General features: G+C 33.5%; 1 protein-coding gene across 2 annotated transcripts; it reads right to left on the reverse strand.

Moving 5' to 3' along the window:
- Positions 7–1,296, reverse strand: LOC104758005 (WUSCHEL-related homeobox 4). 2 transcript variants are annotated; one of them, XM_010480804.2, is made up of 3 exons: positions 962–1,296; positions 439–756; positions 7–342 (listed from the first exon to the last, which is right to left on the reverse strand). In XM_010480804.2, the coding sequence occupies exons 1-3, from the start codon at positions 1,214–1,216 to the stop codon at positions 148–150; spliced, it is 768 nt and encodes a 255-aa protein (XP_010479106.1). In that variant the 5' UTR covers positions 1,217–1,296; the 3' UTR covers positions 7–147. The 2 variants fall into 2 exon arrangements, with proteins under 2 accessions (XP_010479106.1, XP_010479107.1); XM_010480805.2 differs by having other exon boundaries at positions 977–1,295.

Below are 18,979 nucleotides of genomic sequence, written 5' to 3' on the forward strand. Positions count from 1 at the left end.
CAGATTAATAAGGGAATTCTTAAGTAGATTTTGTAGTTTTAGAAACTTATTATTATGTTTATTTTCTTTTGAAATTCTAGATACCAATTGCTTTTTCTGAACCTAAACCAGATCTACAAAAGAATTCCACAATTTTCTGCCTCATCTTCATCTACCTTCAGGGTGCAAAGGGAACAGCTCGAGGGTTACATTGTCAATGATTTTATGAAAAGTAGTTGCCATAGTACTACTGTTTTTGTTTCTTCTTCCCTCTATCTCCAAGTTCTCAAATCCCCAGCTCCTACATGTCCTCTTATACTCATTCTCTTCCACTAACTCCTGCTTCTCCACCATTGAATCTCTCTACACAATCATATAAAATATCCTTAAATATTGTTAATTAAAACCAATAGAACTATAAAAAAAAATCGTTTATTAAGAATAAGACATTAGACATACCCTGATGTTTAGTGATGATGATGTTCTTGTCTTCGTTGTTACACTCGGGTTAGAGACACTAGTGGACGTGAAGCTGGTTTGGCAACTTAGGCTGATAAGGTTGTTCCTCTTCTGCTTCTGTCTCTCGCGGGCTTTGTGGTTCTGGAACCAGTAGAACACATTCTTCCCTTCGATTTTCCCGTACTTCCCGAGTTGCGATGTGATATGCTCGATTTGTTGAGCGTTAGGAGTGCGCATTCCACCTTTGTACAACATCTCAAGTATCCCTATCTGTTCTTGAGTCGGGTTCCACCTTGTCCCTCCCGGGTGCGTTTCCAACTGAACCCACACATTATAATTCATTACATTTGTTAAGAATCATACATTAAAAGAAAAATATATAATAATAAAAAGGAAGCACTCCCGTCGTTATAAATGTCAACGTATTAGGTATGCCGCAATTATGCAAAATTATTCTAGAGTGATATATACGTTATTTTTTTTTCAAACAAAAGAGAAGTATGTAAATGAAATTGTAACGTACAATAAGGGAACTAACTTGAGGAGGGTCTCGTTTATGTTCAAATTTTGTTGGACCGGTTTGATCGGGTCTAATAAAGCTTTTTAGGTCAAAAGTTGCGGAAGTGACGCCGGAGGAAGAAGAAGGAGGCGAGGGAGGGCTGCCAGAAAGTTTCGGCGCAAGAGGTCGGAGGCGTTTGCAGCTTAGGCTAAGGGATGATGTCGAGTCATGTTGATCCCAGGACGAAGAAAACCCATTAGAGAACTCATGAACCTTCATTGTTTTTTTTATAGGAAATGTCAAATGCTATGCCTTTCTCTTAACAAGACTTAGCATATGCATATATATAGAAAAGAAGTGTGAAATTGATAGTAAATTAGACTGTTAGTGTATGATGATAATTGGTGATATCCAGTTGGGTAGGAAAAAGAAAAAGAAAGGAAAATGAACAGAAGATTTTTACAAAAGTGGGACGTCGGGAAACCAAAGACCAAATGATGGATATGGTTGACTTTTATCATTTAAAATCTCCTTGTCTTTATTGCAAATAAAAATACTCGGAAATTAAAGCAATTGGTAAAGAACAAATTTTGAAACTAATTGAAGATAATGATCTCTGTTTTTTATTTATTGAAAAAGTGAAAATCTCACTTGTGTGAGTATAGATATGCGTACGTGTGTCTACTACATAATTTGCGTACGTGTGATGTGTTCATGTCTGCATGGAGCACTATTTCGATCTATACGTAATATTTGTACCACACCTAGTTAAAATTAATTTAGGAACCACCAAATATCTAATATATCCTACTCTCTCTTCCTTATACAAATTAATTTAATATCTATAGCAAACTTCAAGAAATATTATTGAAAAAACTAAATTTACTGAACTGTTACTAGTTAATAGATATGATTAAGAAAGTGTTTTGTGTGAAAATATATCTGTAACTAGACGTTAATACTATTTTAATATATTCATTTATAAGGAAAAGAGAGTATAATTACTATAGAGTCTATCTTGAGCTCCTATAATTTAGGCGGAATGTTGAGGGTCATGAACCACTAGAAAAATAATAGTAGTATGTTATAAATTTGTGTTATCAAAAGACTTAACTATTCATTGAGATTGATATTGACCTATGAGCCAATAGGTTTGCTTTTACAGAATAAAGGTTTGAAAATGTCTTCTTTTTTTTTTGGGGATCAAACTTGAACAAATGCATGTGATTTATCAGAAATTTCCAAACCAAAAGCTTGACAATCTTTGATTCTACAAGCTGTAGGGACAAAATTTCTCTCTCACATTTCTTTATTTTAAGAGATTATTTAAGAAATAAAACACTGAAAAAAGTTTGCTTTAATGATAGGATGTCTAATGCTTTTCGGTGGCTCTCAAGTCTCAACTACTTTATTTAGTGAAAAGAAGAATGAGAAGAAGAATGAATAAGTGAAAAAGGTATCTTCCAATCCCAATACTCGAAATTGCTCTTATTACTTTTGTTAAGATACGGATTTTGCCTAAACTAGTGGTAGTTTATAATGAACCAGAACAGACTTTTATGCGGAGAAGAAAAGGTTATAAATATTATAATGCACTAATATTTTTCAAGGTTCATTCTAATAACAATAAAATTATTAATTAAAGTTATGTTTATTCGATATTAATACAAAAGTATGGTTTGGTTTGATAATGTCAAGAGTCTCATTCAATTAAGATGTGTAATTGTATTGTTATTCTCTTGTACATTGGAACTGCAGAACTTCATTTCTCAAATATAATGGGTTTTTACTATTCTGTTTCTCAAAAAGTCTCATTTTAAGGTTTTAATCTTGTTTTATAAAAAATGTTGTTTTGTGTTTCTGATGCAGTTTTAAGACTAAACTAGGTAACAACCCGCAGATAGTGCAGTATAAGATTTAAATATTTTTACTGTAAGTTTTATATTATATTTATTGGTAATTAAAATCTAAAATTTGATTGTGTAGTATATATATATATATATATATATATATATATATATATATTAAATATATATATATATATATTTTTGTATAATAATTAAAATTTAATCCGTGAGAATTATTATATTATTAATCTTATATTATCATATCATATGAATAAAGAGTTCTTAAAATTTATTTAAAAGATTTTATGAAAATGTAATTAAAGGATATAATTAACTTAGAAAGAGAATATAAGAAATTAATTTTGGGTGTTAATTGTATTTTTGGAAAAATACTATGGTAGATAAATGTAAATATTATTAAAAACTGATGATAAATAAAGAAAATAGTGTCCAGAACTCTGTGAATGCGATACATCAGCATTTTGTGTGAAAATGCTTCTCCTTTAATATATAAGGGATAATTATTTTTTATCCTACTATTTCATCTTATTAATTAGAAAAAGTACTAATATGTAGTGTATTAATAAAAGGTAAAAATGAATTTTGTTTATTTTTCTTAATTTGTGTGAAAAATACTATAATGACACTCTTTAGTAGTATGTAATGAATAATGAATAATAGTAGTATGTAACCGTCCATACAGATTTAGATCACATATTGGTTTTCACTAAGTATTTTATGAATTATTTTATATTACATAGTTGACAATCAGTAAACGTCTTTGGTTAAAGACAAGAAAAAATTGAACTTCTAAAAACTTCATAAATTAGTATGGATTTCAACATGAGATACTCATGGTTCACCAAACAAACTAAATGCCTTCACAACTCTACAAAACCTTCAATCCACTCCATTCCACATATCAAGTTCAAAACATTTTATTTGGGTCATAATATTGAAAGTTATATACTACTTATTTTTGTTTGTTTTTTTCGTTTTCTTTATTTAATTCTGTTTGATTTTTGTATTAGTTTTCTTGCTCAATCTCAAAAATAATCTTGATAAAGTTTTGTTTGAGGTTATATGATATCGCTACAGTTGTCTCATCATATATCAGATTATATTTTTTATTTTTATTTGCAGAGGATGTGAGTTCTTAATTTTAGGATATGTTTCAAACAAAAAATTAGAATTTATTCCTATTAATTTGCTTATTAATTAGAGAGGTAAAATAATATGATGTATTAATAAAAACTAGGTAATATCCCGCACATATGCGCGGATTGTATTAGTTATGTTAATTTTTATATAATAATCATAAAACTATGAGAATTTTCTTAGAAGATTTTTTAATAAAGTTTTTTAAAATGTTATTTCTGAAAAGTGGTATTGAAAGAGATGTATTTTTGAAATTCTTTCTAAAAAAACATATATAACAAAAAAATTTCCTGAATGTCAATAATACACTTTATTTATTCATATCATACAATATCAAAATATACCAGTTATTTAAAAAAAAATTAATGATAAAAATAAAAATTTACTATGATATTCAAAATTTACCTAAAACATTTAATAATTAAATTGCAAAATTAAGTATCAATTGATTAATAAAATCATATGAAATGCAATATAAATCCCAAAGATTAATTTAATTTTTGATCTCTTTTATATTCACTTTAATTTAAGCTATATTGCTAGGTTAAATTCTAATGATTTCCTCTTTGTAGTAAAATTTTGGAAATGGAATATCAAATTATATTTAATAATTCTATTATAATAGTTTATTTTGCTAAAACATTGCATGCTTTAAAAAAATATATATACATGAATGAAGATGATTTCTTTAGCTTGATTCCCTCATTGGGCTTTGATTGAAGTTAGTGTTGTTGAATCTGCACCATAATTTTTTTTACAGCCACCAAAATTTTATTATATATATGTAATTGAAAATTGAAGATAATAAGAAGACAAAGAAGGAATGAAGAAAAACATAAAAACAAAGAAATAAAATTGAACAAAATATAAGCTAAATCTAACAAAACACATAATTACACTCTTACCATGAGTTTTGAACCCATACAAGAACATAAACACAACAAAAAAATATTTAGAATTTGAGATATGGTGGATGATGATGTGAGAATAATTATTTATAATATTTCAAGGGATGTAAGTTACATTTCTAAAATTATTTAATTAGAAGAGTTACAATTATAATTTATAGTGTGTTTGAATGAAAATGAATAGTAAAAAATAGTCAATTCATAATTTATGTAACGTAACACCCGCGAACCGATTTCGGGTTATTGGGAAGGGGTGTCGATCGACACCAAGGAGAGTGTCGATCGACACCACCATTTTTTGGTTCGACCAGGTTTGTTTGAATTGGCGTTTTGGTTTGATTTCGTTCAATTGAAGTTCCTAACCGACGTATATAAGGGAAAAGTCGACCTAGGGTCGTGGAAGAAAGTGTTTTGGTCGCCGTTTGTAGAAGAAAAGAGACAAAAGAGAGAGTTTGTGTTCTTGAGAGATATTGGGCTTGTTCTAAGCTGTTTTGGTGAGATCTGTTCCTGTGGAGTAGAGATCTTGTGCTAGGAACAAAGGAGAAGGCTTCTAAGGATTGGATTCGTCGTTGTTGAGTCAGAATCTTCTTGCAAAAGAGGTGAGTGCATGACCATGGCTGATCTAAGCCTGAGAATCCTTTGTTTTGCTTTTTTGTTGTTGTTTATGTTGTATTCTTGTGTCTTTGTGGTTGGATGTTGGATTCTATGAGTTTCCAGGAGTTTTGGATGAGTTTCGGACAATTTGGAGGATTTGGGAAACAGATCTTCGACTTTCGGCTTCGCGCAGAAACGAGTTGCAGAGCCGGTGTCGATCGACTCCAAGTAGGTGTCGGTCGACACCAAGTGGGGAGTGTCGATCGACACTTAGGTAGTGTCGGTCGACACCACTTCCTGTCAGCAGCGTCTAACGTCTGTTTTTCCTGGTTTGTTTGTGCTTGGTTGTTATTTGTTAAACATTGGTTTCTCAGTTGCTTGTGTGTATAGCCTAGTAGATGGGAGGATTGCCTCACTAATTACTTGTGATAATACTTACGCATCTCAATTGTTGTTTGTGGTGTGCAGGTATGTGACGTGGAATCATGGCGATGAGGAGGAGGATGATCTAGGGTCTCGTTTGTGTGTTGTTGGTTATGTTATTGATGTTGGAACCATTGTTAGAGTTTGTTAGGTTGTTGGATAGAATGGTTAGTAATGTTATTGTATTGATGATATGATAGTTTTGTATTATTGATGTGTTTCTGAGTTCTAAATGGTTGTTATTGGTTCAATGATGAGTTGTGGTTTGGGTTGATTTAATTAAGTAGTATAGGATGCTTAATTGTATATTATATCTATTATTATTAAAAAAAAATGTATCGGGTCGTTTCAATTTGGTATCAGAGCCCTTATTGTTCTAGGATGGTTAAATGGATGGGTTAGAGCGATTAGGAATTTAATTGGGTGAATTATTTTTCTTTTGCGTGATGCATGATGTTGTGTGATGGAATTGATTATGAGTAGTTAGTCAATTTTCATGTGGTATGGAGTCCTAGTATCATCCTCTTCGAGCCTTCAATGAGATTCTACGGTAAGATGTGTGTGTTGTGTGCGGTTTTGAATTGTGTGCTTAGTCTTCTGTTCATGGTAGTGCAGATGGGTAGAGATGTTGCTGTTCCTGGTCGTGGTCGTGGACGTGGACGTGGTCATGGACGCGGACGTGGTCGGGGTAGGGACAGAGTCCCAGAGGTTAGTGAGACCGAGGACAAGAGTGTGACAGTTGAGGGTGTTGGCGAGTCGCAGGGTGTTCCGGGGGATTCTGTGAGTGTGGCCGGAGGGGGCGGTGTTGATGCTCCAGTGGCCGGTGGTGATAGGGTCCCGGGTGTGGGAGTCCCAGTGGGTGGAGTCCCTGGTGCAGACTTTGCGGCTATGCTAGCACAGTTGTTGGAGCGGTTGCCACCAGTGGTACCGGCTCAGGCTCAGATAGTGCCACCAGTGGTGGCGGAGGAACGGCAGCCAGTGGTTGCAGATGTAGGAGCTCACATACGTTATTTGTCCATGCTCAAGGAGATGAAGGGTCTCTTCACTGAGAGGTTTTCGGGTGGTACAGACCCTACTGTTGCGGATGCGTGGAGGACGAGTGTGGAACGTAACTTCCATACTCTGAGATGTCTTGAGGAGTTTTGGGTGGACATAGGGGTTCACCATTTGAGTGGTGATGCGGAGGTGTGGTGGAGATCAGTGGCTGCTAGGAGAGTGCAGAGGGAGATGACTTGGGCTGACTTTGTTTTGGAGTTCAACCGCAAGTATTTTCCTAGAGAAGCATTGGATCGGTTGGAGGTGCAGTTCCTTCAGTTGTCTCAGGGACACGTTCAGTGCGGGAGCTGGACTTGGAGTTCAGTCGACTTCTTTGTTATTGGGGTCGGTCGATGGAGTCCGAGGTGGCTCAGGTCAAGAGGTTCATGAGGGCGCTTTGTGAGGACTTGAGGGTCCACTGTAGAGGAAGGAGTTATGCTACGAGGGCGGAGCTGATGGAGACTGCAGCGGAGATAGAGGATAACTTGAGGTCACAGGTAGTGGTGGCCAGTCCAGCGGTTCAGACAGAGGAGACTTTGGAGCAGAACAATCCGAGCAAGGGTAACAGGTCGGAGCAAAGGCTTAAGAGGAAAGAGGAGGGCACGTCAGTGACAAACCAAGGCGGTCAGGGATGCTATGGGTGCGGGAGCACAGATCACAGGTTGGCAAGCTGTCCCAAGAGGAGCGGCACGCAAGGGAACATTCGAGTGTGCTTCTACTGCAAGGAGGTGAGACATATCAGGCCTCAATGTCCAAGGTTGCAGCAGTTGACAGTGGGAGGGTTGCAGCCGAAGGAAGGGCGGGCACCAATCCCGAAGTTTAGTTTGGCTTCTGTTCTTTTTATTTCAGTTATGTTTTTCGTTCGGGGTTGTAAACGTTTATTTCATTTGAGGTTTTAATAAATGGAGTTCTTTGATTTTGTTTTGTGCTTTATGGATCTTATGGAAAAAGAAATCGCTCGGGAGTTCCATAAATGGAAAATTTAGAGAGCTACTAAGTATGGAAGTGTTCTGGGGTTAGAGCTTTGCTATTTATGGAAAGTGTCGTTGCAAAATAAAAATAGAAAGATTCATTAAAGGAAAGTTTCCATAAATAGAAGGTTCTATGAATAGTTAGGAATTGTTTATTTTTGGAAAGGAGGTGTGGAATGCCTGGAGTGGCGGGGATGTTCGGATGTTGACCTGAAGAGTGGTCACAGATGAGATGATTAGTTCTCAAAGATTTTTTATTGGTAGTGTTACGGTGCTACGAGATGTGCAGGTTCAAAAAAAAAAAATGGGAAGTTTTATGAATAGTTAAGGCTTGCCTATTTATAGAAAGTGCGGTTGCAAAACAAATTGAAAGCTCTATGAATAGTTAGAACTTGTCTATTTTGAAAAGGGCGTGTGTAAACACCCGAATGGTTGAGATGTTTTAGAGTTGGCCTGAAGAGTGGTCAATGGTGGTGGTGATATTCTAGTGAGAGAATATGGTGATTGGTTGAGCATTGCGATGTTTTACGCGAACCACATGAGGTAGTTCCGGTTGGGAGATGCTTATTGACGTTAGGACTTGTTTGCTCACGTGGAGATGATTAGTTCTCCAGAGGAGATGATTAGTTCTCCTGGGGACATTATTAGTTCTCCTAAGGGGATGATTAGTTCCCCTGGTGCACCACGGGCTGACAGGTTGCGACCCTGAGGGCGGCAGAGGAGATGATTAGTTCTCTTAGGGGATGATTAGTTCCTCGGAGGGGATGAGTAGTTCCCCTGGTACCGAGATCTCCAGGGTGACGATCCAAGAGTAAGACGGTATGGCTCGAGGACGACGGTCTGAGAGTGCAGGCGGTGCAGTTCGAAGGTTGCAACCTGAGAACGTGTGAGTGTGAGAGCAAACAATGTCTAGAACGTGGGTATTGAGCATAGTGACTGGATGTAGACCTCGGATCTCGGGGTTGATGGGGGTTCAATATCGGGGTTTCTGTGTGTTGACCGGGAGGGTCAGGTGTATGCTGGTCGGAGAGACCAGAGTGGTGATGATTGGGAGTGTATGGTTTGGATTGACCGGTGGGGTCTGGACTTTGTGGACCGGTGGGGTCAGGATTGTGTGGACCAGTGGTGTCATGGTTACGGCAGACCGAATGGTTGGATGGTGCGAACCGTTGCGGCGGTGGTCGGATGAGTTTTGCGGTCTGGTGGTGGTGTGTTACAGATTTGAGGACGAATCTTTTGTTAGAGGGGGAGAATTGTAACACCCGCGAACCAATTTCGGGTTATTGGGAAGGGGTGTCGATCGACACCAAGGAGAGTGTCGATCGACACCACCATTTTTTGGTTCAACTAGGTTTGTTTTAATTGTCGTTTTAGTTTGGTTTGGTTCAATTGAAGTTCCTAACCGATGTATATAAGGGAAAAGTCGACCTAGGGTCGTGGAAGAGAGTGTTTTGGTCGCCGTTTACAGAAGAAAAGAGAGAAAAGAGAGAGTTTGTGTTCTTGAGAGATATTGGGCTTGTTCTAAGCTGTTTTGGTGAGATCTGTTTCTGTGGAGTGGAGATCTTGTGCTAGGAACAAAGGAGAAGGCTTCTAAGGATTGGATTCGTCGTTGTTGAGTCAGAATCTTCCTGCAAAAGAGGTGAGTGCATGACCATGGCTGATCTAAGCCTGAGAATCCTTTGTTTTGCTTGTTTTGTTGTTGTTTGTGTTGTATTCTTGTGTCTTTGTGGTTGGATGTTGGATTCTATGAGTTTCCAGGAGTTTTGGATGAGTTTCGGACAATTTGGAGGATTTGGGAAACAGATCTCCAAGTGGGGAGTGTCGATCGACACTTAGGTAGTGTCGGTCGACACCACTTCCTGTCAGCAGCGTCTAACGTCTGTTTTTCCTGGTTTGTTTGTGCTTGGTTGTTATTTGTTAAACATTGGTTTCTCAGTTGCTTGTGTGTATAGCCTAGTAGATGGGAGGATTGCCTCACTAAGTATTTGTGATAATACTTACGCATCTCAATTGTTGTTTGTGGTGTGCAGGTATGTGACGTGGAATCATGGCGATGAGGAGGAGGATGATCTAGGGTCTCGTTTGTGTGTTGTTGGTTATGTTATTGATGTTGGAACCATTGTTAGAGTTTGTTAGGTTGTTGAATAGAATGGTTAGTAATGTTATTGTATTGATGATATGATAGTTTTGTATTATTGATGTGTTTCCGCAGTGCTAAATGGTTGTTATTGGTTCAATGATGAGTTGTGGTTTGGGTTGGTTTAATTAAGTAGTATAGGATGCTTAATTGTATATTATATCTATTATTATTAAAAAAAAACGGATCGGGTCGTTTCATGTAATTTCAGTTACAATCCCCTATATATTAATAGAGAAGCACTCTCACAAAAAGCTGAGGTATCGCGTTTATAGAGCTCTAGTATCTTTTTTTAATAAATGTCCCTATTTTTCATTATTATTTACATAAATAGGCCATTGAAATATTATGAGACAATGTTTTTTTCTATTTAATTTTTAAAAATGATAGATTTAATCAACTATTAAATCCAAAAATGTATTTAATTATCATTTTCTTAACCTATTTACATATTACACATTTCACAAAAAAAAAACTATTCATTTATTCACCACTTTTATCATTTTTCTCATTGCATTTTTAAACAAGATTAGTTTAAATTAAATCGATTAGTCTAAAAAATATTATTTTATCTATTTAATGATATATTAATATAGATAATAATGTGAAACATAAAATATGTGAATTTGATTTTTAGAAACACAAAAAGACATCAAAACTTCCTATACGACCTTAAAATTCTTTTCCTTGGAGTAATTTCCTAAGCCGGAGAGAGACTGACTTAATATTGTAGAGAGACAATCCTAGTACATATTGATTTCCAAATCGTAAGAATTAAGGCGACTTGCTAGTTGTTGGACCTCTTTATGCAGCCTCTCGTAGAATAAGCCTTGATCATGATTGGATTTGAGAACTACAAAATGCTATGTGCGTACCTGAAGATAAACATCAATTGGTGGATGATTAATCCCTAAACTAAATAACTAATATCAGCTAACAAATCAAACACTAATACAAGATTTTTAAACTCGGTCAAAATTGATAATTGTGTGTGAAAAAGAAAACAAACAGTAAAAGTTGGGAAATGGAGTGTTCTCCACAGAGAATAAAAAAGAAGAAGAGATTTTTAGATGTAAATTTGTTTGTACCAACTTTAGCATTACATGACTTTGACAATTTCCTCACCATGCGATCATAATGTCTTTCACTCACTTCAACCCTTTTCAATTCATTCCTTCTTTTTTTTCTCTCACTTTCTCAAGAAAATAAAAAGAGAGGGAAAATTGAAAAAAAAGAAAAAATAAAGTGAAGGTGAGTGACAGAGTGAGTCTGAGTGCCCAAAAAGCAAAGAGAATTTTGTTCATTCTAACTTTACTTTCCACTGCTAGCTAGCTACCAAAACACGAATCTTCCATATCATTTTCTTTTAGGTAAAAATATGTCTTTTTGTCAACTTAAGTAAATAGATTATAGATCGAGATAGTTGAGAGAATGAGTTGTTTTTTTCTCTCTCTTTTTCAAATATTTTGATTATTTTTCTTTTGAAAGACATCTGACTAGGTTTTGGTTTTGTATGAAACAAATCGAAAAACCTTATCAATGAAAATGGATCCAATGTGAAACATCAAACCATCAAGAGAACGGTTTTTATCTGAGAAGTCACACCAGTGAACATACATATTTTTAGTTTTCTCATTACAGTTCTAGGCTGAATTGCGTTGACGAATGACGACCCATAAAACCATCACCAATTTTGAAAACGTTTTATGTTATGCAGGTTGAAAGATACTTTTGGAAAGAGTTCGTGATTTTTTGTATGACCAATTACTAGTCGTAGGAGTCCAAACAGTAATCCTCGTTCTAATAAAAGATCAATTGTCTTAGAAAGTAGAAAGTCTCAAAAATATGAAGATTCACCAATAAGAGTAGTTGGACCAGGAGAATTAAGATTGTGAATCTCAATTCTCAATCAATGTGAATTTCTAGGGTGAATTAATGTTTTGAGTAGATAGAACTCTCCGTACTACCAATATAAGTTATATAACAAATAAAGAATAATTTAGTTACTGAGAATCGGTATGATGATGTTTACAATTAGCATAGGTATAACTTATCATCTAAGCAAAATAAGATTAGAAAACGATTTGGTTATTCAATCGGGCTTTCATTATTTAAAAAAGTATGCTATTGTTTATGTAATATGTTTTGTTTGTTATAGACATTTAACTTATAATGTATTTTTTAACAAAAACAAAATTATAAGATATTTATTTGATTTCTGTCACATTAGTGTGAAAGATATTATTTTACGAGTGTTAACTCACTTGTATGTTAATCACTAGTTTAATTCATCTACAAAGTCATAAGTTAAATATTTCAAAGTTAACTTAATAAAATTAGGTGTTAAATTTTCAGGGTGGGCATTCGGTTTTTCGGTTTGGTTTCAGTTCCGTTTGTTTGGTTTACGGTTTTTTTGGTTTTATAAAATTGAAACCATATAGAAACCACGTATATTTCGGCTTGGCTACAGTTTGTTTTTTTTTTGTTTACGGTTTTTATGGTTTTATAAAAATAAAACCATATAAAAACCATATGTATCTTGGTTTGGTTTGATTTCGGTTTAGTTTCGGTTTGGTTACGGTTTTATTAGGTTATTCTATATTTTACACAGAAAGGTTATGTTTATTGCATAAAAATAAACCAAAAATAGAAATAATATATCAGTCAATAAGATGTACATAACTTTAAAAAACATAATCTAAATCTAGTTTCGTAAACTCAAACTTCCAAATAATTTAAAAAGTAAAATCCCAAAAAAATGATTCAAATAACTATAAATTCAATAAAAATAATCTTAAAGATATTATTAAATATAATATAAATTGCACATATATACTTATATATAATTATTCCAAATTTTCATTAAAAACCAAAGAAATCTTTCAGTTTTACGGTTTTTAACCAAACCAAACCTAAACTACTTGGTTAATAAATATGACAACCAAATGGATTTTTAGACTAAACCATAACCAAACCAAACCATTTATTTTGGTTTGGTTTGGTTTGGTTTTTCGGATTACGGTTTTTTCCCACCCCTAATAAATTTCATGGTTTATGGTATATATCCATCACTTTCTAGTTTCTCTACCAAGAAATTAATTTGCCTAAACAAAATCAAGATCCGGTTTGCGCTCGTGCGTAAGGCTGATTTTGTAAATATGAATCTAAAATAACCATAAAACCAAGATTCGGTTTGCGCTGGTTCTTTTCATTGTAGCCTTGTAGGCAGCTAGTCACTTATATATCTGCCAGAGCCTTCCAAGTTCCAAATATTTAAATACTTAATAGGAATTTTGTCGAGAGGAAAATTTTTAAGTTGATAAAATTTCGTTTTAGGTTAAATTAAGTGTATTGTGTAGTTTTTATTGTACTCCCACTTTTCAAACTCTGTATATGTTGAATACGGTTGTATTGGATGACGTACAATATGCATAGTGGACGGTATAATGAGGAATGGAGGATGATAAATATAAAATAGTGAGAGTGGCCGCAAACAATGTATGATGTATCAATGTATCATCCTTCACTGTGAACAATATCGTCTACCGTATTCAATATTTATAAAATAAATTGTTTCGTCAAAGGGAAGGGATTGCCACGTGCGGACGACATGCACGTGCCTACGATAGCAAATTTGTTTGGTTGGATTACAATACGAATTGGTAATGATTGATGAATATTATTATGGCACCGATTGCTCCACTTAAGAGGTACTCTCGACTTCATCACCTATCTCTTTTGATTCAATCATTCTCCCTCGTCCTTTTTTGACCATCCCAATTTCTCTAACTCATGATCTATTTATAACACAAGATTGCCAATGCACATCTACTTTTACAACATTTTACGTGAACAACAATAGTAGATAACTAGTGCCACGAGCCCACGACTCTTTCCCAAATCTCACACAGTTTCTTTTTGACCTATATTGATGAATTGCAAGCATACGTACGTTAAATAAACTCAGTAATAATGTCGTCATCTAGCTAAAATACTTAAATATACGTTTAATACTTAAGTTCAACACACTAATACGTTGTAAAAATAAAAATAACATACTACTTTGTTTTGGTTTGAACTTTGAAGTATAGTTATTTTTGCTAAATCATGATATTTTCTTAGTTTACCTGAGACATAAAATTATAAAGAGAAAGTACAAGAATGTCTATATGGGTGGGTTTATTAGTGTCAAACGTGATATGATTACCCCCACGCACCATCTCTAGATGGAATGACACTTGTCCTTTCACATTTCCATTTAACATGATTGTCTTTTGTCATTTGTACTAGTAGCTTTTTATTTGTAACCAACATTTCATTTAATTTTTCAAAAATATGAATTATACCCTACTTTGTAAAACATCGTTATTTCCGACAAGACTCCACATTCCGAGAGGCATTTAGGATGGGTCAAACCCTTCCTTTTAAATAGTATCGTTTAAAAATTTTAATAAATATTTTTTAAAAATATTCATTTCAGTTCAAAAAAAAAATGAAGTTCTAGATTCATATAATATATGACATCATATATATAAAAAGTAAAGTTTTGGTCTTTTCTTATTAGTTGATTTCTGTTAATTACTTTTTTTCTTTTTTTTACTTATATTAAATGTGATAGTGATTAAGTTTACAAATTTAATCAATTCATAGTCAATAAATTGTCCCCAATACATAACTCCACAGTTTCCATTTATATTTTTTCCTTTGTTATAACTCTAAGAATATTATCTCACTATTTGCTTTTAATTTTCTCTTTTGTCATAACTCCAAGAATATTCATATGTTTTAAAAAACGTAACTCTTTATATGGATAGTCAACTACCTCTCTTTAGTGTGATTTCATTTATGGATAGTCAAAAAACATAACTCTTTCTACATTCCCAAAATTCAACAATAAATTAGAATCAACTTTCACACTTGTTTTTCTAAATTATAATCACTTTTCATCCTATAGAAAAAAAGTGATTATAATTTAGAAAAAAAATGAGAAAACGGAAGAATACTAATTTCGATCAAAGCTCAATGAAGAAATTATAGGATGAAAATGAAAGAATACTAATTTTGATCAAAGCTCAATGAAGGAATTAAGCTAAAGAAATCATCTTTGTTCATGTATATTTATTTTATTTTTAAAAATATGCAATGTTTTAACAAAATAAACTATTATAATAAAATTATTAAATCAAATTTTTTAACTCTCTCTTACCTCCAAAAAATTTGTATTACATTTTTTTGTATACTCATCATTATATTTAGTTCTTTTGATCCAAAAATATAATTATATAAAGATCGTTATAATGTTTATTTAATTCAAAATTTTGCAATTTAATGATTTCATATATAAAAACAATTTGATATTCCATTTCCAAAATTTTACTACAAAGAGTAAATCATTAGAATTTAACCTAGCAATATGGCTTAAATTAAGATGTACTAAAAGAGATAAAAATGAAATTAATCTTTAGGATTTTTTATTGCATTTCATATGATTTATAAGGTTTCACTCCCTCCTTATTGGTCCATTCAGCATTTAATTTCTAAAAATATAGTATTTATTTTTAATTAAATAAAAATGTAATAATGTACATTAATCTATACTTTAAATCCACAGTTTACTAATAAACTAGGTACCAGTCCGCACTATGTGCGGAATAAATCATTTTAAATAAAATATTATGGGTGTGAATGGTAACTGCGGTCGGGGCGGACAAATCCATCTGAGGACCAGACCGCTCTGTTTTAAGTGTGGACAGCAGACCGCTGCGGTCCAACTCTATTTGTAGGGAAAAACAGTCCGCAGTTGGTCCGCTGCGGTTTTGTTTCTATTTTCTGTAGACCGCACTACTGCGGACTAAACACAATGAATGGTAAACAAAAAACGATTTGATTCGCAGATAGATTTGTCCGCCCCAACCGCTGCAACCATTCACAACCTATGAGTAATATTATTATTTGAGATTTAAGATTCGTTTGTATAAAACAAAATATGTAAGTAAATTTTTTTTCGTTTATTTAAATTTGCGTTTATTTTTTGTAAAATATATTTCAGCCGTGAAATATTTGAACTATTTTTTTTTTTTTTTTGTATTTTTCCATTTGTTGTACTTAAATATATTTTTTACCAATAATTTAATTTTCTGTAAAAAAAACAATTGATCTCTAAATTTTTTATTTATAAAATTTAAGCTACATTGAATCTAAAGATGAAATAGATATAATAATGAAGCATACTAGAGAAAACACTTTCAAATTATTCAACAAATCAAACCACACAGTTTCAGATGAAATACATTTCCCATAAATAAGATAGATTTGATATAACATAAAAGAATATTTGTTATAAAAGTTTTTTACAAAATTAAAATACTTACACCACCTAAATTGCATCATTAGTGCACATTGCAAACAAATCATATTGTTAAGCTGTTACAATTTTCTTCAGGAAAGCTTACGGGACAAAAATTCTCAAACTTTTTGTAAGCATTTAACCAAACTTTAATAAAACTTACTAGTTTAATGTTTTCTCCAATATTTTGGATACCTAGAACCAAACTGAACCAGCCTAAAATTTAATTAATACATGAATGGATCCTAAATTCCTATAGTTAAAATACGCGGAACCGAACGAATATTCAAATGTCCAGACTTAATTGGAGCATTCAACATTGTCTCAAATCTTGTATTTTTTTAGAAAAATATATATCTGTACATTGAGACCTATACTATTTTAATTTCATGATTTCTTTTTTGTTAAAGAATTTCATGATTTCTTTAATACATTAGTTATAAATTTAACAATAATATTTGTAAAAAAACCTACAAATAATTTAAGACGACCATGTTTATATGGTTTAAGCTTATATAAAACTGATAACTCAGACAACTGAACCGGAATTAAAGCATATACTGGGCTAGCTTCAAATGTTAATTATTTGTTACGACTTTAAACAGTAATCCAAGATGAAAAGAAAAGACGTAATGTAAAATAATCCTAAATGGGCTGCAGTGCATTTTGAGATCCTCAAGATCGACTGTACGAAGTGAGCCGACATTTTGAGAAGAAAAACACCTAATTTATTTAGGCTTCTAAGTATATAGAAGTGAAAGCCCAACCAACTAAGTAGTTTGAAGTTTATATCACTGTGACTCACCTAACCGACCAATTTGGTGTGATTGTTGATAATTTGATTATAACCTCTCTATTTATTTTAACCTATCATTCCATATCTTTATTGCCTGCCACTAATTATAAGGGATTATTTTTCTTTTCTCGAATAGATCCATGCATTAAGAATATAAACTATGCAGGTTACATATCTTATAATAATTTGAATTAAAATATAAAAAACTCACATCATTCATATACAAAGGCAAAAACATCTTGATAGGTAGCAACCATCCTCTCGAAAGAACCGAACATACTTAAAAGGTATGATATTTCTCATTTATTTTCTTTGAACTAGTAATGTTTATCCCATCCGACAGAGAGCTGACCCCATTTCCATTAGAAGAATTTATCTTTTTGAAATCGTTCTACTAAACAGTAGACTGAATGTTACATAGAATTACGATAAGACTCATAGTTAAATCTCCATAGTCTTCAAAAAACGAACTATCTTCCCGGTCACGTTGACCCTTCTAATTGGAGCCTTGTGAAAATCTCAAAGAATGTATTGTGTTTATTATTGATAAACAAATAGTATATATAGGTACATTAGACTTGATACACAACTATAGAATATATACTTAAAGATATACTAACTAAGACATGGAAAATATCCTTTTCCCTAACACTCTCCCTCAAAGTGGAGCGTGTAAGCTCAAAACGCCCGATTTAAACCGTAAATATCACTGATCACATCCTAGAGCTTTAGTGAAGATGTCAGCCGGCTGTTCATGGGTAGAAATATAAGCATTGGCAATGTTACCGAAAGTAATCTCATCACAAATAAAATAACAATCATTCTCAATATGCTTTGTTCATGAAATACTGAATTCACGGCAATATGAAGAACTTCTTGACTATCACTAAATAAACACATAGGCTGAGTGTGTTCCGCGCCAAATAACTGTAAGATTTCCATGAGCCACAAAAGCTTCGTACAAGTCATAGCTATGACTCGATACTCTGCTTCCTTGAGCCAACATTCGCCAAGCATAACTATATAACAATTAAGAGACCGCCTAGTAGTTGGACATGTATTAAAATCAGAATCACAATAGGTGTTTACTTGAAGATGAGCCGTGGAAGAAAGAATGACACCTTGTCGGGGTAAAGAATATAAGTAACAAACAAGCGTTGAGATGCATCCCAATGATCCACAAGCGGGGTCTGCATGAATTGTGCAAGAATGTTTACAGCATAACTCAGCTCAGGGTGAGTATAAGTAAGATAAACAAGACGCCCAACCAGACAACGATATTGTGCCGGCTCCGAGTACAGTTAACTCTTAGAAGATAACAACTTATGATTCTGCTCCAAAGGAGTATCAACCGGACAAGAACCTAAAAGATCACACTCATCAATAATATCAAGACAATATTTATTGTTAAGATAAAAAATGCCATCAGGTCCACGAGAAACTTCGATGCCAAGAAAATACTTCAACATTCAAAGATCTTTCATCTTGAAACACCGACTCAAATAGGCTTTAAACAATGCGAGAACCACATAATCAGCACCACAAACGATTAAGTCATCAACATAGACAAGTACATGAAGTACAACGACTCCACGCTTATAGGTAAATAGAGAATTGTCTTTGTGAGAATGAACAAACCCATAGTCAAGAAGAGCGGTAGACAACTTGGAAAAACAGCAACGAGGGGCCTATCGAAGAAAATTGATAGACATTTAAAGTTTGCATACAAGAGATGGATCAGCTGGAAGGAAAACCGGAGGTGGTTTGATGTAGATGTCCTCGTCATGATCACTATGTAAGAAAGCATTGTGAACATCCATTTGGTAA

This window comes from Camelina sativa, chromosome 17 (genome assembly GCF_000633955.1).
Source record: "Camelina sativa cultivar DH55 chromosome 17, Cs, whole genome shotgun sequence".
Taxonomy (NCBI): Eukaryota; Viridiplantae; Streptophyta; class Magnoliopsida; order Brassicales; family Brassicaceae; genus Camelina; species Camelina sativa.